General features: G+C 32.2%; 3 protein-coding genes, 1 long non-coding RNA gene and 5 other non-coding genes across 12 annotated transcripts; 1 reads left to right on the top strand and 8 right to left on the bottom strand.

Annotated features, from left to right (window-relative positions):
- Window positions 1-3: 3 nt before the first annotated feature.
- On the bottom strand, window positions 4-2,618 carry LOC123273720 (ADP,ATP carrier protein; the record flags this gene model as incomplete). The annotated part of the gene is made up of 3 exons (XM_044741204.1): window positions 2,314-2,618; window positions 984-1,245; window positions 4-211 (listed from the first exon to the last, which is right to left on the bottom strand). Coding segments are annotated over exons 1-3 (630 nt in total), but the record flags the coding sequence as incomplete, so codon positions are not given.
- Window positions 2,619-4,605: 1,987 nt separating this feature from the next.
- LOC123273724 lies at window positions 4,606-5,074 on the bottom strand. Its single transcript, XR_006511360.1, has 2 exons — window positions 4,985-5,074; window positions 4,606-4,897 (listed from the first exon to the last, which is right to left on the bottom strand). It is a non-coding gene; the product is annotated as an uncharacterized LOC123273724 (long non-coding RNA).
- LOC123273722 (protein furry) lies at window positions 4,705-24,909 on the top strand (the record flags this gene model as incomplete). Of its 4 annotated transcripts, none has more annotated exon segments than XM_044741205.1 (18): window positions 4,705-4,808; window positions 5,618-5,686; window positions 6,738-6,776; window positions 7,017-7,175; window positions 7,943-10,607; window positions 11,498-11,674; window positions 12,286-12,432; window positions 13,039-13,209; window positions 13,280-13,429; window positions 13,514-13,683; window positions 13,764-14,035; window positions 14,764-14,918; window positions 15,227-15,390; window positions 18,023-18,223; window positions 19,545-19,681; window positions 20,840-20,944; window positions 21,032-24,070; window positions 24,741-24,909. In XM_044741205.1, coding segments are annotated over 17 exon segments (7,963 nt in total), but the record flags the coding sequence as incomplete, so codon positions are not given.
- LOC123273723 (thyrotropin-releasing hormone receptor-like) lies at window positions 14,729-17,733 on the bottom strand. Its single transcript, XM_044741209.1, has 3 exons — window positions 16,415-17,733; window positions 15,756-15,942; window positions 14,729-15,574 (listed from the first exon to the last, which is right to left on the bottom strand). The coding sequence occupies exons 1-3, from the start codon at window positions 17,258-17,260 to the stop codon at window positions 15,423-15,425; spliced, it is 1,185 nt and encodes a 394-aa protein (XP_044597144.1). The 5' UTR covers window positions 17,261-17,733; the 3' UTR covers window positions 14,729-15,422.
- On the bottom strand, window positions 19,941-20,013 carry Trnaa-agc. Its single transcript has one exon. It is a non-coding gene; the product is annotated as a tRNA-Ala (tRNA).
- On the bottom strand, window positions 20,112-20,184 carry Trnaa-agc. The gene has a single exon. It is a non-coding gene; the product is annotated as a tRNA-Ala (tRNA).
- On the bottom strand, window positions 20,283-20,355 carry Trnaa-agc. Its single transcript has one exon. It is a non-coding gene; the product is annotated as a tRNA-Ala (tRNA).
- On the bottom strand, window positions 20,456-20,528 carry Trnaa-agc. The gene has a single exon. It is a non-coding gene; the product is annotated as a tRNA-Ala (tRNA).
- Trnaa-agc lies at window positions 20,644-20,716 on the bottom strand. The gene has a single exon. It is a non-coding gene; the product is annotated as a tRNA-Ala (tRNA).
- Window positions 24,910-25,000: the final 91 nt, after the last annotated feature.

The raw sequence follows: 25,000 nt of genomic DNA, 5'->3' as shown, positions 1-25,000 counted from the left end.
GAATGGAGTTTTCTTGGGGTCAGGCAACATACCACGAGCGGTATCATAGAAACCAAAGTATGAGGCACGGTAGATAATGATACCCTGGACTGATACACCAAATCCACGGTACAATCCGGTAAGACCGTCAGATTTGAAGATTTTGCTCAAACAGTTTCCAAGACCACTGAACTCACGTTCACCACCAGCTTTACCGACATCAGCAGCCAATCTATAAATCAAGTTATCGTCTGTTTTATTAAGAGAATAAGAAAAATTTTGTGTCCAGAAAATTTATCATACCTCTAGATATATAATTAAGAAATAACCTTATATCTTTTGAACTATTGACATTTTTGAAGATATAAGCTCATCCCGATGTTACACTCATCAAGACTTTTCATTTGAGTACCCACATCATTTTTTCATATATTTATATATATTATATATATGTATATATGAAAAATATATCAAAAATACATGTGGGTACTCAAATGAAAGCTCTTGATGAGTGTAACATCGGGATGAGTTTATATCATTAAAAACGTCAATAATTAAGAAATAATTTTGATGTATCTCGTGAACTATTGACATTTTTAAAGATATAAGCTCATTCCGACATTACCCTCATCAAGACCTTTCATTTGAATACCCACATCATTTTTTCATATATTTTATATATATATATATATATATATATATATATATATATATATATATATATATATATGAAAAATATATCAAAAATGCATGTGGGTACTCAAATGAAAGCTCTTGATGAGTGTAACATCGGTATGAGCTTATATCTTTAAAAATATCAATATTTAAGAAAGTACAGTGCAATTTGACAAAAGTCATTAATTAATAAAGCAAAATTTTAATTTTGTATAGTTCACAAGTCACGGCAGTCACATAGTGACTGCAAGGTTGCTAGTTAATATAATATTGGAATTAGATATCATCCATTAATTACTCGTAAAATTAAATTGTAGAGATATATTTACCGGGTTCTGGCAAAGTCAAGTGGGTAGACGAAGCAAAGTGATGTAGCTCCAGCAGCACCACCAGATGCAAGGTTACCAGCAAAGTACCGCATGAACTGGGTGTTTTTGTCAACACCACCCAAGAAAACTTGCTTGTACTTGTCTTTGAAGGCAAAGTTCAAAGCCTGGGTTGGGAAGTAACGGATGACGTTGGCGAAGTTACCTCTCCAGAAACTGAGGAAACCTTGTTCTTTTGGGATACGGACGAAACAATCGACCATACCTTAAAAATAAATTTTTAAAAATTAATTAACACTTTAAATCTAATCAGCCATAATAAAATTTAAAATTTACCATGTCTTTATAATAATAGTGACATTCAAGTATAATCAAATGTAAACCAGCCATAACCGGACTCTAATTCACTTGATATAGAATCGAGGTCACGTGTCGTGAATTTAACATCTAAATCTCCCCTCTAAAATTTTCATCTACCTCTTTCATAATCAGAACCGCTTGCAACAAATAAATAGAATAAAATAAAATAAAATAGAAAAAAAAAAATTATTATCTAAACCCACGGACCTGACCTGAATAACGTGGCCTTCAAAAGTACGATTATCGATCATTTGAAGTTAGCTTATGAAATTTTAAAGACAACCTTGAACTTCAAGTTCTCAGAACTTGACTTCATTTTTTTTTTTTTTTTTAATTATTTCTGTCATCAATGATCATAAATTAAATTAAAAATATAAAATAAAATAAAAAGAAATTTGTGGATCGTGATCGTGGTAACAAGACAGCCATATTGTGCCGCATCGTCATCGATTGACCCGAGAAAAATGAACGTTAATGAAAGGAAGCAAATCTTGAGGACGCCATCTGGCAGACATTTCATTTTATATCGATCCACCCGGAAAAATGCCCAACTGTACACTTGTTCTATTATATCTATAACTATATATTAAAAAATCATTCAGTTATGTAATAGTTGGCTAAAATCATTGTTACATAAAGATGTCTATTAAAAAACCGAAAACTTTTTATACGGAGCGCACCTTTGTCCGTTACGTCTAACTTGAAAACCATTTTTTGTATCATCCATTACGTAACGGGAAAACCTACAAATTCACCTGCATTTAAAAATTAATATTCAAGTCATTTTATCTATTGAATGACAATGGCACAATTCTGATCACATGTTTAAGATCACTCATTTAATTTTAAAAACTTATTCTTTTTCTTTGATGTGTCCGACCACGCGGTCGCCGAAATTAACTCCTTGACTAATGACATAATTTCGGTGAGTTTGTTTTTTGAGGTGAGTAAAATAATGAAAAATAAAACTTACCCTTGTAACGCTGGTCCTCAGCAATTTGCTTGGAGATGTGCTGGACCTGGAGCAGCAACTTGACACGCTCAATTGGCGCTACAGCGGTTTTAGAGATCGCGGCAGCACAACCACCAGCGATAAAGTCCTTAGCGAACGCGACGGGATCGAAACTCGACATTTTTAATTATTTATATTAAACAAACGGGTTACTTTGAAAAAGGAAGATTGAGGAGAGTGTGTAGATCTAAAATCTCCTGAGGGTTGTGTTAAGTGTATTATGGACGCACGCCGGACGACGAGTGAGCGAGGCAGAGTTCTTCTCGTTGAAGCGACCATCTCCGCTAAGAATAGCTGCGCAGGTCACGTGTTGGCGCATGCGCAAACTTTAGAGATATTCGCCTAAAAACCCTGACACTTAAAATGTCTTACACTGACATTATTATTCTTTTAAAATTGTTATTTAAATGTTCAAGATCATATTTTTATTTTTTTACATCACATTTAATATATTTTCAATAGCTTATTGCTTAAGGAATTATTTTTCATTTAAGTTTAGGCTACAGCCCGCGCAAAACGTCACTTCCGGATATTGACAACCAAAAGACAGTGTCAGGGTCACTCAAGTTAAAATTTCTATCAAAAAATAACTATTTCTTCTTTTTAATTCAAATTATTATTTTTTAATTTAATATTTAGTTTTAAATTTGGTATTTTTTGTGATTTAGAAAATTTTTTTGCTTCAGCGTCGATTGATTGGAGAATGTCAAGGTAGTTGCGCGCGCAGTTGACATTAGGGCGTTTTTGACAGCATCTTTGGAAAATACGCGGGAAATATGATTCTGGAAGAAAATCGATAAATTCCAGGGAGTTAAATTTCATGATAATTAAATTGTGAGTTTTAAAAGTAATTATCATTGTTTTTTAACAGTATTTATTGGTTAAAAATTTTTTATAGGTGTGAAAAAAATGATTTTAAGGAATTTTGGATAAAAAGGGTTTTTTTTTCTTTTTTTCGATAGCCCTGGGACATAACACAAGACACAAGGTCAAATACAAACGAGGTTAAGGGGACGAAGACTTGCGTAACCCTGGCTAACAGCCAGGACTTCTGACATCGCTAGAGTCCCAAAGTTCAATGGAGCACTCGTGCTCGACTTAAACATCTACATTACATCTGCATCTCGTTGTTTTAATTTATTAATAGACTTGGTTAAAACTATTCACCGATTATGCGGACCTTGCAAATAATAGATTATTGCTAAACATGTCGCGGGATAGAATATGATGTACAGTATCGAGATATGACGGATGAAATTGTACATTTTTATTGGATTTGCATGAGGAAAGATTTTCTTAATATTAATTTTCTTTGACTAAGTTTCAGAATTTAGTTTTTTTTTTTTTCAGCTTGAAAATAAACTTTTTTTTATAAGTCTGAAATTGTCACGTAATACTGAGTCTCGGTGATTTTTTTTTATCTATAAATTTTGTCTTAGACAATCAGGCACATAAATTTCCATAAATTTTATTTTTGTTAAAAAAACAACAAAATATTAAATGACTTTTAATTTAGCTGTCATTTGACAATTTTTTGGTTTTTTTTAACAAAAAAATTTATTCTAAAAAATTATTTTTAAAAAATTGCAGTTTTAATTTATTAAAATTTCTACAAGCCCATTTTTTTGATAATTTTTTTGGCCATAATTTATTTATTAAAGAAAATTTTAAAAATTGTCAAGTGACAGCTAAATTTAATGTCATTGATATTAAAGTTAGCTGTCACTTGACCATTTTTTAATTTTATTTAACAAAAAAATTTGTTTCGAAAAATTTTTTTTTAAAAATTGCATTTTTAATTTATTAAATTTTCTAAATGTCAATTTTTTTTCTCATTTTTCTATCCAATAATTTATTTATTAGAAAAATTATTAAAATTATAAAATATCTGTTAAATTAATTTTCATTTATAATTAAAATTTTTGTATATACAGACAATACTTTGCAGATGCTAGTTATGATGATTATTAACAGTTTAGCCCACTTCTGAGGTGTATTAAAATTTATTTGGGTTTATCGATAAGTTATCTTAATAATATTTATATCGCATTACACAGTTAATATTACTCTCGATTTTTTATCATCAAATCAAACCATTCATTCAAATCAATCCTCACTTGTAAAAAAATTGAATAAATTAATACAGCAAATATTTACATAATACTTAGTCTGAAGTTATTAAAATAAAGTAAATAAGCTCTTTTAGTACAATAATAAGAAAACAATCTAATATAATTATAAAAAGAAAATAAATATTTAAAAAAATGATAATTATTTTAGGACATAAATTTTACAGAAAAATTGCAAGTGATAAAACAAAAAATGAATCAAATAATAAGTTATGATATAATGATTAAAGAATAATAAAAAAAAAGTTGTCGATTAATTTGAAGTTTAGTCACTAGGTACCAGCACCCTGGATTGAACGGCTGAGAGCTCAAGATCAAGGATTTAAAGTAAATAAAATTCTCAATTATTCAAAATATTTTGAAGAAAATCTAAGACTTTGCGCCATTCGGCGAGTTAGTAGACTTCTAGAGTGTGCCTAGTATAGAAAAAAAAAACAAATAGTACAGTAAATACATTCAAATATACACATATAAATAAATTTTTTACTCACACAAATACTCACCAAACACACACATTTATATACTGAGTCTCCATTGTTATAAACGTCAGAATTGAATTAATAATATATAAACTTATTTAAGTTAATTATACGATTTCCAGTGAAAGTTTAAAGGATTATCTTATTTTACTTTTAGATAAAAAATAAATTTATGACTTAAAACCATTGAATCCTTTATTAAAATACTAATTGTAGCGGGAAATGAAATTGATGTTTGAGGTTATCGCTTCAAAGATATTTATGACGTGATATTATTTGTAACATATATATTTTTTTTGTTATTCACTACGCACTAATTGAACAATACATTAATTTATCTCTTTGAGGTATTAATTGAATTATATTTTAACAAAAGTATTTGTTATTTAATGCGGATAATAAAAACTTGAAAGTTTTTCCGGATTTTAAAGATAATTATTTACTTACTGCAGTTGAATAATTTTTATTGTTTGTTTATATCAGTTATTGACAATTTAGTATCAACAGTAAAAGTATTTTTTAACAACTTAATCTTAATAGTGATCATTAAAGACATTGATTTGTGATGTTAAAAAATTTTTTTATTTATGTTTAAAATTATTATTATTTCTATTATCTTTGTTTATTAGATAATTGATATATTGTTGTGTTTTACAGATATGGATTAATGGCTTTTGTTTAAAATGTCTCCTGACAATGAGACAAGTATAGAAACCATGGCTGAAGGTATTTTATTTATTATTTATTATTGACAAGTGATAGTAAAAATAATAATCCGGCAATTTTTGTGTTTTTAAAAATAATTATGCATGTAAAAAAATTTTTTTTTAATTTAAAAATAAAAAATCTCCAAGTCTATTACTTTCAAGATGATATTAATATTTACTATTATTATTTAGTGATAAAATATGAAAAGAAATAATATAAAACTGATGTATCATAAAATGACTCAATTGTTTCAGAAAAAAATACTCTTGATTACAAAGTAAAATTCCACAAGAAAAAAAAAAATAAATAAGTCATGAAAAAATTATTTCAAATTTTTATTCTAAATCATTTAATGACATTAAAGTTAGCAGTCACCAGAGAATTTTTTAATTTTTTTTAACAAAAAAATTTGCTCCAAAAAATTATTTTTAAGAAATTGCATTTTTTATTTTTTAAAATTTCTACATGTCAATTTTTTTTCTATTTTTTTTTTGCCATAATTTATTTGTTAAAAAAAATTCTGAAAATTATAAAATATCTGCTAAATTTATCATCATAATCATTTATCAAGTCTTTGATATTCCCAAAAATATTTATACAGAAATAAAAACTACTAAAAATTAGAAAATAATCTTGACATTTAAATTACTAGATCATTTTATTTTTCTATATCATAAATTTCCATTGAACAATTATTAATTTCAACTTTAAACATAATTCATTTTATAACTACATTGATCATAAATTGATATATTACTTGTCAATTTAAATAATTTATAATATTGAGTATTTTTTAATATATATATATTTTTATTGCAATGACTGAGTTGTTTTCAAGACAAGGTTACTTAAATTTGCCAAAATTTGCAATACTTATTTTTATTACTATAAATTCATACTGTTGATAAATAAAATTCTAAAGTACTTTTCACCAAATTGTAATAATTTATTAATTTAATTTTTAACTTAAGAACATTAATAATAAATAATATCAATAATCCATAATTTTATTTTTGCTATTATAAGTATTATAGTATCAAAAAGAAAACAAAATTGTATCTACTTTCAGACATGGAAAATCAACCGGGTGGAGACGAAACTCATTCAGGTAAGAACAACGTTCAATGTCATGTAAACCATATTCAATGCTGATTATATCCATCAATGTTAAGTACATCGTAATTAAGTTAGTAGAACAGTGTGGGTATCTATTATGCACAAGCACAGGGCTTCATCTATCAGTAGAGTCCAATGTCTAGGATTATCAATTGAGCTAAATAATCACTACCACCAACTTTAACATTTTCATTGCAAACATCTAAAAATATTAATAAATTGCCTGTTTTAGAAACAAATGACTCGAGAGCTGGTCATGGTGATGGTTCACAAGAGAGTGGAGTTGAAACGGTTGTTTGTCCAGACTCTTTGACATCACATGGATCTGTGCAAGGTGAAGGCAGTGATGCTTCTAGTATATACACCGCTAATACATCTGTTTCTGGTTATGGTAAGTCATAAATAAAGTAAAAATAATTAAAATTTAAAATAAATAACTAAAAATTGGTCACAGGAATTCAGGACAATAATATATTTTTATTTTATTTTATTTATTTATTTATTTACTTCTGGTCAAAAAATTCTATAGAAGTGCAAAAAGCACCTGTGCATAGACACCAGAAGGAATACATATTTAAACATAATTACAAAATATTAATATATAATAATAAATTATTTAAGTATAAAGTAATAAGTACATTATTATATCAAATTTTAACAATTTCAACAATTTAGATTTTTCAATTATTTATATGCCTAAACATTATATTTATATATTTCAACAATAATATATTTTAAAATGTGAACTAGTATAATTAAGTTGTTGAGGAAGTCCTAACAAAAGGACAAAATGTTCAACTAGAATCAACACTTAATTCGAAATTATTATTTTTTTTTTTTTTTTTTTCATCTCCAGAGACTAACTTTGTAATTTTGCAATTTATAATGGTTGAATTTTTTAAACTTTTTAATTATATATTTTTATTTTTTACTTCATATTGTTCAAAAATGATAATATATACTTATTGTGGTTAATACTTGATCCTCTATCGACCTATTGCCAGTGTATCAAAGATGTATTCTTATAAAAGCACTCAAAATAAATAAATAAATAAAAATAATTCGAAATTATTGTCCTGAATTCCTGTGTTCAATTTTTAGTTATTTATATTTTCTGGACGTGAGCAATATTTTAAAATTATTTATTTTCATTTGTAGAAACTAGTTCCAGTCGCATGAGCGCTATTACTGTTGTGCTACCCTGGGGTGCGCAAAAAGAAACAGTTAAACCGCAACACATGGAAGACATGGACTTGAGACCGGGTGAATTTGTAATGCGAAACCTCTTCGCTGATTTTGCAGCTCAAGCGGAGAGAAAAATAGAAGCTGTTATGACAGACACAGAGAAAACTCTATCAAAAGTACTACAGCGTGGAGAAGATGCTCAGTTTGATCAATTATTATCAGCATTTGGTGCAGTTGCTGACCATTGTCTTCCATCAATAGTCCGTGCGTTATTCAGGTGGTACGAGAGGCAGCTTGCCGACCAGGGTATCGATCAAAAGAAGCCAGCGTCTGGAAAGGAGGATCAAAAAGGAAAAAGTATTATGTACACAATAGTATCAGGTTCTGGTAACGTTGAAACAGCGCCTGAAAAAAGTGAAGCGGATTTACTTCAAGAACGACGTGACTTAGCAGTTGAATTTATATTTTGTCTTATGTTAATTGAAGTCCTTCGTCAGCTACCATTTCATCCAGGTCATGAAGATTTAGTAACAGAAATAGAAAATATTGCGTTTAAACACTTTAAATATCGCGAAGGTATCCAGAATGAGCCTAATGCAACAAATATACACATAATCGCTGATTTATTCGCTGAAGTTATTGGTGTGTTGGCTCAGTCACGTTTTATGGCTGTGAGAAAACGTTTTATGATCGAATTGAAAGAATTACGAGCTAAGGAACCCGGACCACATACGACGCAAAGCATAATATCGTTGTTAATGGGAATGAAATTCTTCCGCGTGAAAATGGTTCCTATTGAAGAGTTTGAAGCTTCATTTCAATTTATGCAAGAATGCGCCCAGTATTTCCTTGAAGTTAAAGACAAAGACGTGAAGCACGCTCTTGCTGGACTATTCGTTGAAATACTAGTACCTGTTGCCGCAGCTGTTAAGAATGAAGTTAACGTTCCTTGTTTGAAAAACTTTGTTGAAATGCTTTACTCGACAACACTGGACATGTGTACCAAATCAAAGCATCGTCTAGCTCTTTTTCCACTGGTAACCTGCTTGCTGTGTGTCAGTCAGAAGACGTTCTTTTTACAAAACTGGCACTACTTTCTAGCAATGTGTCTCTCACATTTAAAAACACGTGACCCGAAGATGAGCAGAGTCGCGCTAGAAGCTCTCTATCGTCTTCTTTGGGTTTATATGATTAGAATCAAATGCGAGAGCAATTCAGCGACTCAAAGCCGGCTTCAAAGCATCGTGAATTCATTATTCCCCAAAGGATCTAAAGCTGTAATGCCACGTGATACGCCTTTGAATATTTTTGTTAAAATAATTCAATTTATCGCTCAAGAGCGGCTTGATTTTGCTATGAGAGAAATAGTATTTGATTTACTGTCCGTCGGAAGGCCTGTTAAGATTATTTTAACGCCCGAGCGCATGAGCATTGGCTTGCGTGCATTTTTGGTGGTTGCTGATAGCTTGCAGCAGAAGGAGGGTGAGCCCCCGATGCCGAGGACTATGGGAGTCTTACCGAGTGGTAATACAATGCGTGTGAAGAAAACTTTTCTCAATAAAATGCTGACTGAAGATACTGCTAGGAGTATTGGAATGTCTTCGTACTTTCCGCATGTACGTCGAGTTTTTGTAGATATTCTAAGAGCACTGGACGTTCATTACGGTAGACCGTTGATGATGACAAGTACTCAGAATATGAACAAAGAGCCCGATGAAATGATAACTGGAGAAAGAAAACCTAGGATTGATCTTTTCCGGACGTGTGTTGCTGCAGTACCGAGATTAATTCCCGACGGAATGACCGGGGCTGAGTTGGTTGATTTGCTTTCAAGGTTGACTGTGCATATGGATGAAGAACTCCGTGGATTAGCGTATCAGAGCTTGCAGACTTTGGTTATTGATTTTCCAGACTGGAGGCAAGACGTCGTGATGGGATTCACGCAATTCTTAGCCCGAGATGTGCAAGACACTTTCCCTCAATTGGTTGACAACGGATTGAGAATGCTTCTTCAGCTTTTGACCTCTTGGAAGAACGCTCTGATTAGTCCGAGCCCCCGGGCGAAGGAACAAGCTATTGAGAGCCAGCGGATAAATCCGAGAATAGATCCTGCTGTTAAAAAAGTCGATACGTCTGCTCAGAAAGTCGAACAAGCGTCCACTGTATTTCATCTTGTGGAAGGATTTGCTTTAGTGATGCTGTGTAATTGTAGATTGTACCCCCGGCGGCTTGCGGTTCATATTCTTCGAGAGGTTAAAGTCTTGCTGAAAGCTTTAGGAGGTCCGGAGACTGACCAGCCGGTTATTGATGTAATTGATGCATCTTGTCCAGCGGTTATTGAAAAATGTTATCATCTATTACCGCCAGCGGAAAAAGCTGCTGCTGCTTCTACGTCTAATGTTGATCTTCAGTGGATCGCTGACAGAAGTAGTTGTGTCTGGACTGCAGGATTTCACGATGAAAACAGCACCAAGAGTTCATCGCTGCTTAATCTTAATGGAGTTGATCCCTGGAGTTTATGCTTGTTTGCCTTTTTAGAAAGGGATCGTGTGCTTACTTTGTGTCCCAATGCTACTGCACACTCCTGGCCGATTGTTTTTACGCGGATTAATTCTCTTTTTAGTGTTGTAGATCCTACGTAAGTACTTTAATTAATTATAGTATTTTTTAAAGTAATTTATTTATTTATTTTTATTGATCATGGAGATAATTTTCCTTTTGACCACAAATCCAAATGATTACAAAAATTACAAAAATTGTTGAGAATACATAAATTGAAAGAAATTAAAGTAATAATAATAATAATAATATAAATACAGTAATACTAATAAAACTAATAACTGCAAAAGTAATAAGTAATTTATTAAAATAATAAATCTACACTTATAGAAGAATTTGTTTATATTTAATAAGCTTTATTAATTGTTAATAAATTATTTATTAAATACGATTTATTAAATGTTAATAAATATTTGTTAACAGTTAAAAAATATTTATTAACAGTTAATAAGTAATTTATTAAGTACAATTTATTAACTGTTAACAAATATTTATTTAAAATGAAAAGCAAAAATAAATATTTTCTTTTGACACTTTTTATTAACCCTATAGCTGGAATACATGATAATTCAATTCACTAAATAAATTAACGTTTTTAATATTTAAAAATATAAAAGATAATTATGAGCAGTAATAGAATTTGGTATTTTACAATAAACGTTATTATAATGTAATATAATTAATACAAATGATTTATAAAGATGATTTTTAGTTATAAGCAATCTTGATATCATATGAAACTGCGAGCGAAACAAATTCACTCAATAAAATATTTATTAACTGTTAATAAATATTTGTTAACTATTAATAAATACATTAACTATTAATAAATATTTAATGAATGTTAAAAAATATTCATTAAAATTTAATAAATTAATTAATTGTCTTCAAATAAATTCAATTATTAATAGTTAATAAATCCTTTTATCAGTGTAGCTTTGGAAAAATTTTAATTAAATTTTTTTTCAGGCCAGTTAATGATAACAGAGCTTCACTGTTAAGAAGTTCAACAGCTGTAAGAAAACCAGTCAATGAAAGAGATGTCTACATGCACATATGGAAAAATTATTTAACTTTCGGCTATCGTGTCGTTCCTCCAATACCCAGTCCAATAATCCGATGCGCGAGTCCAGATTTAAGTCTCAGGTATATTGAAAAAAAAAAAAAAAAAAAAAAAAATGTTTACTTAAATAATTATTAATTTTAAGTAATGCATTTTTTATATGCCAAACACATTTTTTAAACAATTAAATATATAAGTTAAAAAAATTTTTTGGTAATTGGTGTTGGGTCTTGTCTGCTTATGTCTGTTGTGCCACTGGCTCCAGCACATTCATTAAATCAGAATCATAATCATGTCATCGAAATAAAAGAACATGGTTATTTTATATACATTCAAGAAAATAAGCATCAGCAATTACACGATACAATCACCACAAAATAATAACACGCTCATAATACTTGAATTTTATTTTCCAAGCAATTAAACGATTAACACACACGAATACACACAATTTTTAAAGAGCAAATATTTGCACTGTTAATAAATATAAAAATGCATGATCACAAAAAATAATCGTTTAGATAATTAATTTACTATTACTATTCTATTGTAAAAATTTATTCTAATTAATTTCTATCTTTCTACTGTGTCTTTACTATTAATTAATTTCTGCTAAGAACGTAGTTAAAAAAAAAACAAAACAAAACGTCTGATAAATATGAGCATTGGTGGTACACTGTATTGCATACTCTAGTGGTCAGCATACGGTGGAGTTTGGTGTGTTGTGCATGAGTAAGGAGTTGAGTCAAAGCCTGGAGAACCTCGGCGGGGCCCAGACCCTGCCGGGACGATTCTCCGTTCCGTCCATATCCGGCATCTACACCAGGCATAAGCGGACCAGGTGAGCCTAAGTGACAAAAAAAATTTCAAGCAAAGATACCGACACAATTTGATTGCAACAATCATTTTTTTTTATTTATTAATTATTAAAATTATTTTTCAATTCTATTACTTGGTTTTAATAAAACACTGGTGTCTACGATTTACTAATTCATCATAGTAGTTTAATTATATAATTATTACATTAATAATTATACACTTAGAAAATTTTTTTAAGTAGTTGATGGTTTATTAATAAATAATAGATTAACAAAATTTATTAATGTAGATTAGATCACCAATTATGTCTTTATTTTGCACGTATCATTTCAACTCTACTATTTGCATACACCTTTTTTTTATTTTATTTTTTTTTTTTAAGTAAGGTAAAAGACCCAGTTATTGACACTTGAAATTTTATTTTAATTAAAAAAAAAAACAATTTTAATTAATTAATAAATATAATTTTTGAATTATAAATTTTATGACAATTGGCTTTTTGAGAACATTTAATTTTTTTAATTAGAATACAATTGCAAGTGTCAAACAACTAGGCCAGTGTCAATAACTGGGTCTTTTACTTTATTTAGTGTGGTTTTATTGTAATTTAAACTATTCGTTTTCGCAGCTCATCGCCGGATAGTTTGTCAGCTGAACGTGGGGACAATAAATCACCAGGAACCAACGCCAGCCCGGCTGCATTGTACAAACTTACTGTACCGCTCTTGAGGTGTGAAGCAGTTGATGTACGCGATGCTGTTGTCCATGCTATTGGAAAAGTCAATGCAGATGCATTAAAGTAATAATTAATTGCAATTTTTTTAAATTTATTTACATTTTTATTTTTTAATATTGTTTTTTATTTTTAGAGACTTGATGGAAGAATTAGTTCCTTATATTCGAGAAGCTGTGGATAGAAAGCAAGAAAATATGCGAAGACGTAGGCGCAGAGATGCTTTGAGACTCCAACTTGTCAGAGTTTTAGAGCTAGTCGCAGAGTATGGAACTTTTGGAATTTGGTAAATATATTTATTAACAAAATATTGGCAAAGAATAAAATATTTGTAAAGAATTTTTGACTTTTAATATTAATATTATTTTAGTCCCGCTGTGCTTGATCGCGAGACTCAGTCTCTTCACCCGACATTTGTGGAATACATTGACGGAGCGAGACTGTACTTAGAAAATGAAACTGACAAAGAAGCTCTGGCTGTAAGAGATATAAAACTTCATTTTTGTAATTTTATAAGAAAAATGATAAAAAGTTTCTCAAGTAAGTTATTACTGTATACATTTGCTTTTAAAATAACCATTAATATTTATTAATAAATTAAAAAACTTTGTTTATTTAAGTTGAGGCGTGCCATCTACTGTTGAAACGAGATTTGCGTCGCAACTTGTTTACACTATTTGCAACTTGGTCCGGACCGTATGGTAAACCATTGACGAATGTGTCTTCAACTTTTGACGAAGATAAATCATGTTCAGAACTCCAGTTATCGGCTTTGCAAGCGATGAGTAGTCTTTTGTGTTGTGGACCCTGCTTTAATCCTCAATCGTTGTCTGAAGAAGGCGCTATATTGTATCAGTGGCTTGATCTATTACTTGCCAGTAAAGATGAGAAGGTTTGTTAAATATGTTAATACTTTGTTCAAGTAAACAATCAATTGGATTTAATTTAATACATTTTTTATTTATTTAGTTGTTTTAATTAAATCAGTTTATATCACTATAATTTGACTTTGTATTTTGTGAACTATTGATATTTTTTAAGATAAAAGCTCATCCTGATGTTACACTCATCGAGACCTTTCATTTGAGTACCCACATCAATTTTTCATATATTTTATATATTTATATGTATTATATATATGTATATATGAAAAATATATCAAAAATGCATGTGGGTACTCAAATGAAAGCTCTTGATGAGTGTAACATCGGGATGAGCTTATATCTTTAAAAATGTCAATAGTTAAGAAATGACCTTGTATCTTGTGAACTATTGACATTTTTAAAGATATAAGCTCATCCCGAAATTACTCTAATCGAGACCTTTCATTTGAGTACCTACATCAATTTTTCATATATTTTATATATTTATATGTATTATATATATGTATATATGAAAAATATATCAAAAATGCATGTGGGTACTCAAATGAAAACTCTTGATAAATGTAACATCAGGATGAGCTTATATCTTTAAAAAAGTCAATATTTAAGAAAGTACAGTGCAATTTGACAAAAGTTATTATTTAATAAAGCAAAATTTTAATTTTGTACATGCTAAGAATATTTTTGAGAACAAAAAATAATAATAATTATTATTTATTTATTTATTTATTTAAAGATTTACACTCTTGCACGTGAAACAGTTGTTTTATTATTGGAAGGAAACCCTGACATTGGAACTTTGCTTGATTGGGTAGTGGATAGATGTTACACAGGCCTTCCGCAAGTAGCTGATGGCTGTTTTCTCGCATTAGCTACAATTTTTAGCGCCAGGTAATTTTTCATATTTATAACTTTATTAATTGAAGAAAAACTTTAATTAGTTTTTAAGTTTAAAAGCATATTATTAATGTTTTATACTGGTTATTATTCATTATTAATGACAATTGAATTATTTAATCAGACAAAAGAGTTAATTACTTTATAATTCGATTCACAATTATACTCGCTTTTTCTGAGAGTTATCGTAAAATTTAATAGCTTGTTTTAATTTTCACAAATGGATTAATGCAATTCCAAGCATAAATTTAGAACAATAAATTCCTAACAATTAAATTTTTTTATATTCTGTTTTAATTCAGAGAGTATCCTTGCGACCATTACACCAGCGTTATAAACGTCAGTCTGATGAATACAGGTTGCCCACGCGTATCAGTACAAGATGCAGCCCTCCAACTTCTCCAGCTTCTAGACCAAAGGTTCTTTGGTAATGTAAGACCTCTTCCAACCGCAGAGCTTGAAACAAGTAAGTTTAATTGTATTTATTTATAAATATCCTTATTGGCCTTGAATTGAATTCTGCGCTAAAAATTTAGTTTTACGCGACGGACGTCTTGAAAAACTTTGCAACTCGTATTCTTCAGACCAAGGTACTTCATAAACAATTGTCCGTTGACGGCTCGATGATTCATTGTAAGATTTCCGTAACTCTGAAGCAATAATTTTATTTAATTTATTTATTCAAAGATATTAGAGATGGTAAATATTTATATCGTAAATTATCGGCGTCACTCAAGACTTGATAAATAAAAGTTTCAAGTGATTTATATAAGTCCAGAAGAGCTTACACAATCTTAAAATATTTAACTTGAGTTGGTAAATTTTTATTACCGTGATTTGAAATCCTTGTCCCGGAATTCCATCGTTTTTTACGACGTAAGATAATCGCAACAACAGCTTTACGAAAATTTTGTCCACTAGCGCAGTATAATACAAAGTTAATCCCAAAGTTTGTGTCAAACAACAAATTACTTATGTGCTGTGTTATCACAATAGCCCGAGGTGGATCATCGTCTTCCTGTAAATAAATACAGTCATCAATATATGTACAGATATATATATATATATATATATATATAAATTGCTTTGATGGGTAAATAAAGGGAACTTTAACTTAAATATTTATTCTGGCCACATAATTTTGACCCTGCAATAAAAACTTAAGGAAGTTCATAAAAATATGTGACAAGAATCGGTATTAACAGTTTGTATTGATCGTCTTATAAATTTAATTTTATAAGAAAATATATAAGAAAGAAATAGTGAGAACAAAAAAAACAATCATTAAACTCAATTACATACTACAATAATATTTTATATCTCGGTAAAGACAGACGAAATTAATAATGAATTTATCACGTAAATATAATTGAAAATAAAAAGTATTTTGACTTGAGATGATTACTTAAGGTTTTATTGCTAAAAGGTTTGTCATAACTAGTGACACTTAATATTAAAATGGATTATCCTTGGTGTATTTAATGGCTTACCTCAAGAAATGCTCTAACTCTCATGACGTAAGCTGGTAAATTGAAACATAAAAAAAAGCTTGAAACAACTAATAACATATTTGTAACTTTGCTTTGCGAAACACCAGGTGAATGTTTACATTTTTGCTGGGATGATTTATTTTTATTCAACGAAGAAGAAGTTATTTTCTTAGTTGTGGATGTAGTTAGGGTCCTACGCACTCCTGCTAGTCGCCAAACAGATTTAACAATTAATCCATTAAGCACAACAATAACAGTAAACGGGAGGACAAATGTTAGAATAGTATCAGCGACGTTAAATACACGTGCCCAGTCAGCCCATTCTTCAGCTAGTAAACATACAGTGGTATTTAATTTTTTATTGGTGTACCGTGGTCTTGAAAACCAGAGCACCGGACTGCATAAAACTAATCCAACCAATGTCAATATCATTAATATAGTTTTAGCTCGAGCAACTGTACACATTGACTGTCGACGTAACGGATAACGTACGGCTACAAATCGCTCGATGGTGAATGAAACTACGAACCAGACACTTAAGAAGCTACACAGTGTCGGGAGGTAGATGAAAAATTGACAATAACCTGGACGATTAAATAAACCAATTCCGACCATATTTAACCAGGCTACTAAAAGAGATATGAGGAAACCCGTGTCGCTTATTACCAAGGCTGATAGATACCAGCTTGAAGACACACGGCGCATTTTTGTACGGAAGAAAACGTAGATGGATAAACAATTACCAAGTGTTCCCAATGACACTAGCACTGGTGTATAGTACATTTGGATTCCCGTCATAGTTGCTTCTGCCCAATCATTTGGCTGCAATGTTTCGTTTAGCTCCATTTTAATCTGATTATTATTAATTATTTTTAATGGAAAAAATTATAATGTTTAAATGATGGGTTTTATTATTAACAGACACCTAAAACAAAATCTCTTCATTGTGCAAGATTTATCCACGTGTATTATAACAGAGTTTAGAAAAATAATTTGGGAAATTCGCCAAATATTATTTTCAAGGCTTCTTAAGTATCCGTTTTGTTGAATCTGGAAGCACTGTTCACCAACACTTGCCTGTATAGTTGTAATAACAGCAATGAAAAAAACACCAGGCTTTTTTAAACTCACGGAAAAAAATAAGTATCAGAGTACAAAGAACTCGGTAAAAGCGGATATCAATTAACTGATCAAGCCGTGAGCTTTTAAATTTTAATGATAAGATCTGAGAGTTAATAATTAATGAGCACATGAGAACTTTTCTCGTGCTCACGATCTGTCTAATTCTGCTAGCACTCTGCTCGAATGTAAGCTTGATAAAGCCCGCGAAGCTTCCGGCTTCTGCGCGCCACAGGACCTCTCAACTTGTGCTTATACCCAGTACAATTTAATATTTTCAACATCTATTTATAAAAATAACAAATACCATTTTCCTATTTTAACGTTATATCTTTTATTAAATTAAAAAAATTCTTTTGATAATATATTTTATGCATGATAGACTTTTATCTTAATATTTCTTCCAAAGAAAGGGTATAATGAGTTTAGGAACAAAAAATAACTTATAGCACGCAATAAATCTTTATCTAGGTTTTTCTTTTATTTCAGATCAAGAAGAATGTCCGTTGAATTCATTGATAAATCCTGGTACCACTATGCCCGGGGCTATATCATCATTTGGAACAAATATCCCAGTAAAAGCTGGTACTCTTGATGCTCTACTCACCGCATCTTATTGTCGGAATCAAATGTATTTGTCAAGGCAACTCGCTCAACTTCATCCTGAGCTTACGATGCCGATGTTTAGCGGTAAGAACTTTTTTTATATAGGTATCATTTTTAATATCACTGATAAATAACTTTTAGATTTATTATTTTAAAACTAGAATTTTATAATTTTAAAACCATTATGAAGAATCAGTTGCAAATTTATGTTTATTCAATACTAATAAATCTTGAGTTGCTAATAATAACTTTATATTTGACGTTAACACCTATGTTTAAAGATTTAAATTTGCGTTAAAAACCCATTAGTAATTAATTAAACTTAAGTAGACTCATCATTAATATACATTTATATTTAATTACATCGAATAAATCCGATAAAAGTAGCCTGTAAATATTCACGTTACAAGTCCATAAGGTGATTAAATTTTTAATAAAAAAATTCAATTAATTTATAGCAAAAAGCTTTTAAAAAAATGTAATTATAAAAAAATAGCAGAAAATTTATTTATATTTTAGCAAAATAACATTAGTTTCATATTGTATAGGCGTAGACAGTTATGGATAGCTGTCAACATGAAATCTAGGTCTCTATGACGACGGACTGGAGTATATTGATACTGACAGTATATTTAATGAGAAATTATAGCTAAATATCATCCATAACATTCTCTATTTGCTTATTAAATTTCAGTTAAATAATTCTATAATCTTGAAGTATAATGACTGTGTCTATTGAAAAATTAACTAGCTCGCATAATGTTCATTCTAAAATCGAATGGATGAGCGAACTCTACTTTTAGAATCCAAACAGTGAAAATTTTCACATACATAAATAACGAGACCTTTTGCCGCCTCTATACTCTTATTCTGAATTTTCAGCCAACACTACTTTTCATACAATATATTAAATTTTCTTCTTTTACGCACGGACAGTTTCCATCAACCACTTAATCATAATTCAATTTTTATCGCGTGCTTATAAAAAAACACAATAAAAAAAAAAACTGATTTCTTTTTTTTTTTTTAATTTCATTTTATCATACGTTATCCATTCCCGGTTGATGGAATAATCATAATTGCACTAAAAACATCTGTCGGGCGTCGTGGTTTATTGGCGAAACACCTCGGCCTCTTTGGTTACTCATACTTCATCAACGTTAGCTGGCAGTTTTCAATCAGTCCAACGAACTTAAAAGCTCCAACCTACACATGTTCCACTCGGGCCATACCTCTATCCTTACTTACTTACATCAGCGGTCTTCTTTCTTTGTCTTTATCTATACGTAACACTCTATTTTGACCCCTTCCTTAATCTCTCCTCCACGTGCTGTATACATTTACTTAATCTTTACTCATCGTCCCATCTATCCGTCATTTTTTAATTTTACTTGGCTTGTTTCAGAGATAACTCACAGATTCCAAACTGCCAGACGTGAAGTGCGACAACTGTTGCTCCAATATTTATTACCGTGGCTGCATAATATGGAATTGGTTGATCCAAATGTTCCTCCGCCTGCTAATCCTTCTAGTTATTATCAGGTAATTTAATAGAGTTTAAATTAAAGGAGGGGTATGAGTTTCAGCGTAAAAAAAAAAACACTTTTTTGCGATTTTTTTTTTTTCTTAAATATGGATTGAGCAATTTTATTCGAACCTTTTGTACATTATTGAGCAATTTTTTCATGCAGAAATATTGAAGCATAAACCCGTAACAGAGCTTCCTCCAAAACGTAATAACGTTAATAATATAACTAAAAAATTTTATTTATAGAAAATAAATAAAAAAAAAAAATAAACTTGGAGGTGCCGGGTATCGATCCCGGTACCTCTCGCATGCTAAGCGAGCGCTCTACCATCTGAGCTACACCCCCCGTTATGACTAACACGATCTAAAGATCATTTATATACTTCACTGATTTAAATCTGGAGAAAGTACAGTCGAGCTAGTGAAAGGAGCAAAAAATAATCTTGGAGGCGCCGGGTATCGATCCCGGTACCTCTCGCATGCTAAGCGAGCGCTCTACCATCTGAGCTACGCCCCCTGTGGTGAAAATCACCACGTAAATGATCAGTAATATACTTAACTGATTTTATTCTGGTATAAATAAGATCGAGCAAGTGAAAGGAGCAAAATAATACTTGGAGGCGCCGGGTATCGATCCCGGTACCTCTCGCATGCTAAGCGAGCGCTCTACCATCTGAGCTACGCCCCCCTTGGTACATTTCTTGAGTTGAATGGTCACTTTTAAATTTCACTTGACCCATTCCGGATTATAAATAAAATCGAGCAAGTGAAAGGTGCAAAATAAATATTGGAGGCGCCGGGTATCGATCCCGGTACCTCTCGCATGCTAAGCGAGCGCTCTACCATCTGAGCTACGCCCCCGGTGTTGTTTATCTCAGAGTAAATATTCAGTTTTACCTTTCACGTCAATTCGATTTCAATATAAATAAGATTAAGCACAAGTGAAAGGTGCAGGATAAAAAAAAAAAAAAAGATTTGGAGGCGCCGGGTATCGATCCCGGTACCTCTCGCATGCTAAGCGAGCGCTCTACCATCTGAGCTACGCCCCCTGTATAATTTCGACCTTCAAAATTTAAATTAAGAGATAAACTTTAATTTTGCCTTTTCTTATCATATTTAATTTACTTTGATCAGACATTAAGTCTATAATTATGCTTAATATTTACTTTCAGTATTATACGAGTGACGTTACTCGTGGTGGTACTAAACGTGAAGGATGGGGTACTGCGGAAGCTACGGAAATGGTTCTCAATAATTTATTTTACATAACTGTTAAGGTAAAGTTTTTAATTAAGTTTCAACATTTGTTTTTATTTATTTTTTTATATTTATTATTTTATTTAAAATATGTTTATGTAATTCAGTTCTCAGATGAGCATCCTAAAGAAGTAGAAGAACTCTGGTCAACATTATGCGGCTGCTGGCCGAACAATCTTAAAGTTATAATACGTTACTTAATAATCATCTCCGGAATGGCACCACAAGAATTACTACCTTACGCAAAAAGAGTTGTACTTTTCCTAGCTAGGTCACGTCCGGAGCGTTTAGTAGACGAGATGATGACGGAATTACAAACAGTTGAAACATTAAATTGTTTAATAGAACGAACAGAAACTCCGCCGTTTTATAGGCTTACAAGTATGAGAAAAGCGTCATCACACAGTGACGCACCAGCTGCAGATCCAGGTAATCCATCACGAGACTTAGCGGTAGAGAAAGGAACAATTCATACTAAAAGACACTCGGGAGAAGATCCTGTTAAAACAGGCTCCAAGTCTGACACTGCTCTACGAGCTTTAGCTGGTTTCCAGACACCTCGCGTTGAGAAAACTCGAACCACAAGTGGGCCACCTATTTTGCCAGATGATTTGTCAACTCCAACCACTGAGGTTGAATTAACAACCGACGAGACAATTTATGTAACACGTATCGGAAGTTCTGTTACCAACAAAGTTAACCATAGTGAAAAGTTTGATATACCTCAGCCCCATCCATTACCTATGCCCGAATACGGCGGGTACTTTGCGCCGCTGACAGAATATTTACCGGATAGTTCTCAGCCTATAAGTGGATTCCATCGGTGCAACATCGCGGTAATGCTTTTAACAGACATTGTCGTCGACGGTATACAATTAGACTGGGCAATCCACGTGCCTTTGATGCTGCACATAATATTCCTTGGACTAGATCATTCGCGCCCACTAGTACGTGATCACTGTCGTATGTTGCTGATAAATTTACTGGTAGTCCTCGGTGACCATCGTGATCATTTGGGCGTAGCAAGACTGCTCCTGGCATCACGAACTGAACAACTAGGTCTAGGTCTAAGTACCCCAGCACTGCCGATATTGGAGCACAATTTCACCGAAGTTGATCCGGAATTCGATGCCTATTTATACGGGCCACCTGCGGTAGCTCCAACCGCAACAACGACAACTCCACCAAGATCAAATACACCACCGGCTGTTTACTCTCCACCGCCTGCACCGCCGCTACCTGAGCCATCGTCTTCACCCGTACTGACCTCATCGGATGCCTCTCCGTCGCACTCGCCAATTCCTTCCGCTTCAGTGACACCACCTACTCTTCTAGCGTCTCAAGCTAAAGATCAATCAAAGGAGTCCAACACTTCACTAATTGGAGCTTCTCCACCCATTCCTCCTCCACCTCCGCCTCCACCTTTCCCAACCTCACCGCCCGCTCCCACATCAACGAATCCATCACCCTCCCACTCACCCATCCCAACAACTTCAGTAACTCCCCCGACTCCAGCTCAAGTTCAATCAAAAGAATTAGACAATACGCCACTACGTGCCTGGCCCGCGTCAGCAGGCTCGTCTACCGGAGTTCCACCAGTTATTGTAACTCCAGAAGACGCTGGTAATTGGGCAGGACCGCAACCGGGGCCTAATATGCCGATCCAAGATGTTATTAGATCACTTATAAACTTTTTAGCTTCGAAAACTAATCAGCCACTTTGGAACTACGAAGATATGACTGCTAAAGTTTGGTGGGTCAGAAGCGCCGAGCAGCTTACTGTTTTGTTGAGACACGTTTTGAGAGTCTTCAGGGATTCATTGCCTCATGCACACGTGAGCCAGCGATGGGCTGAAACTGCATTGCAACTCGGATTATCTTGCTCATCCAGACACTATGCAGGTCGGTCTCTTCAAGTCTTCCGGGCGCTTCGCGTTCCCATTACTTCGCGAATGCTGTCAGATATCCTCTCAAGACTCGTCGAGACGGTCGCTGAGCAGGGCGAGGACATGCAAGGATATGTCACCGAGTTGTTGCTGACTCTCGAAGCTGCTGTTGACTCACTAGAGTCTGATTTCCGGCCGCTAGATTTTATGAAGGAAATATTCAAATCAACGCCCAATTTGAACAATAAGGATCCCGCTTCGGGGATTATTTTAGGCAAAAGAAATGTCGGTGGAGTTTGTGGCTACCCTGGAGCACATGTGTTCACACATTTAAATCACGCGAGTGGTCATACGCGCAGTACTAGTTACTCTGTGAGCTACTGCATGAGAAAATCTGCTGCTGGGTCGGCTACCACAACTTCAACTGATCCGAAGGAACTTGATTCACGAGTTTGTGGCAACAAATATCCCAACTCAAATCTCTCAAGGTCAAGATCTGCGCAATCACTGAAGCTTCTTGGGGATTCAGCGACTCAAGACGACAAAATGACTATCTTAGCTCAATTATTTTGGCTGTCAGTGTCATTACTTGAGTCTGATTACGAGCACGAGTTTCTATTAGCTTTGAGATTGCTTGGAAGAGTATTACATAGATTGCCACTGGATCGTCCGGACGCCAGAGACAAAGTTGAGAAACTTCAACAGCAATTAGGATGGAACTCATTTCCCGGCGTGCATGCTTTGTTGCTAAAAGGATGCACTAGTCCGAATACTTACGAACCGGTGGTGACATTATTATCTCAATTTACTCCGCTTTTAGATCTACCTTTTGTTGATCCCACCCAGAATCTGGCATTCCCGATGAATGTTATTTCGTTGTTACCTTACATGTTATTGAATTATGAGGATGCCAATGAGCTGTGCATCAGAAGTGCGGAAAAAATCGCTCAAGTTAGTGCAGAAAAAGGAAAAAAATTGGACCACTTGGGTACTGTTATGACGCTATACTCTCGACGGACTTTTAGCAAGGAAAGTTTTCAGTGGACCAAGTGTGTCGTAAAATATCTGTACGACACTTACGCTCACTTGAGCTTCAATATGCTGGCATTTCTTGTTGAAGTTTTAGAAAAAGGACCTGCCAGTATTGCACTTCCTGTTCTAAGTATTATTCATTGCTTATTGCATTATGTCGACCTTGCATCGAAAGCCGCTCAACCAATCAATACTGAGTTGTTAAGAGTTATCTCGAAATACGTTGAGGTAAATATAAAAATTTTAAATATAGTATTTAAATATTTAATAAAACTTTTTGAAATAGAATTTAAAGTTTCACAAAATTAACATTAGCTTCAGAATTATTTTGTAAAAATTAAATTTACATAAGCTCTTATGTTACGTTCAGACTTCTTCACTAAAAATTTTAATAATAAAAAACTAGCAATAGAAATTAAAATTTTGCTTTGATAAATAATGACTTTTGTTAAATTGCACTGTACTTTTTTAAATATTGACGTTTTTAAAGATATAAGCTCACCCCGATGTTACATTCATCAAGAGCTTTCATTTGAGTACCCACATCAATTTTTCATATATTTTTTATATATACATATATTATATATAATATATATATATATCAAAGATATAAGCTCATCCCGATGTTATACTCATCAAGAGCTTTCATTTGAGTACCCACATGCATTTTTGATATATTTTTCATATATACATATATATAATATATATATAAATATATAAAATATATGAAAAATTGATGTGGGTACTCAAATGAAAGGTCTCGATGAGTGTAATGTCAGGATGAGCTTATATCTTTAAAAATGTCAATATTTCAAAAGATACAAAATCATTTCCTAATTATCCAGAACACAAAATTGTTCTTATTCTCTTAATAATATAAATTGAATTTTTTCCCAAGGGTCCTCTTTGGAAGGAAGCTTTGAAGATATTGAAGCTAGTTGTCACAAGATCATCAACACTCGTCGCACCGCCTACAACTGTTCACGGTTCGTCGTGGGAACCATCTCTAACTTCTCCTCATCCGAGTTTCACCGACACTGAAATATTTACCAAAAAAGAATTACCCGGTAAGCAATTTAATTCCTAAATTTATAAGCAAACTCCTGCATGATTTACACTTAAATAAATAATTTATGACTTTAAATTTATACTTACCTT

This window comes from Cotesia glomerata, unplaced genomic scaffold (genome assembly GCF_020080835.1).
Source record: "Cotesia glomerata isolate CgM1 unplaced genomic scaffold, MPM_Cglom_v2.3 scaffold_126, whole genome shotgun sequence".
Classification (NCBI taxonomy): Eukaryota; Metazoa; Arthropoda; class Insecta; order Hymenoptera; family Braconidae; genus Cotesia; species Cotesia glomerata.
This window is presented reverse-complemented; position numbering and strand designations above follow the sequence as displayed.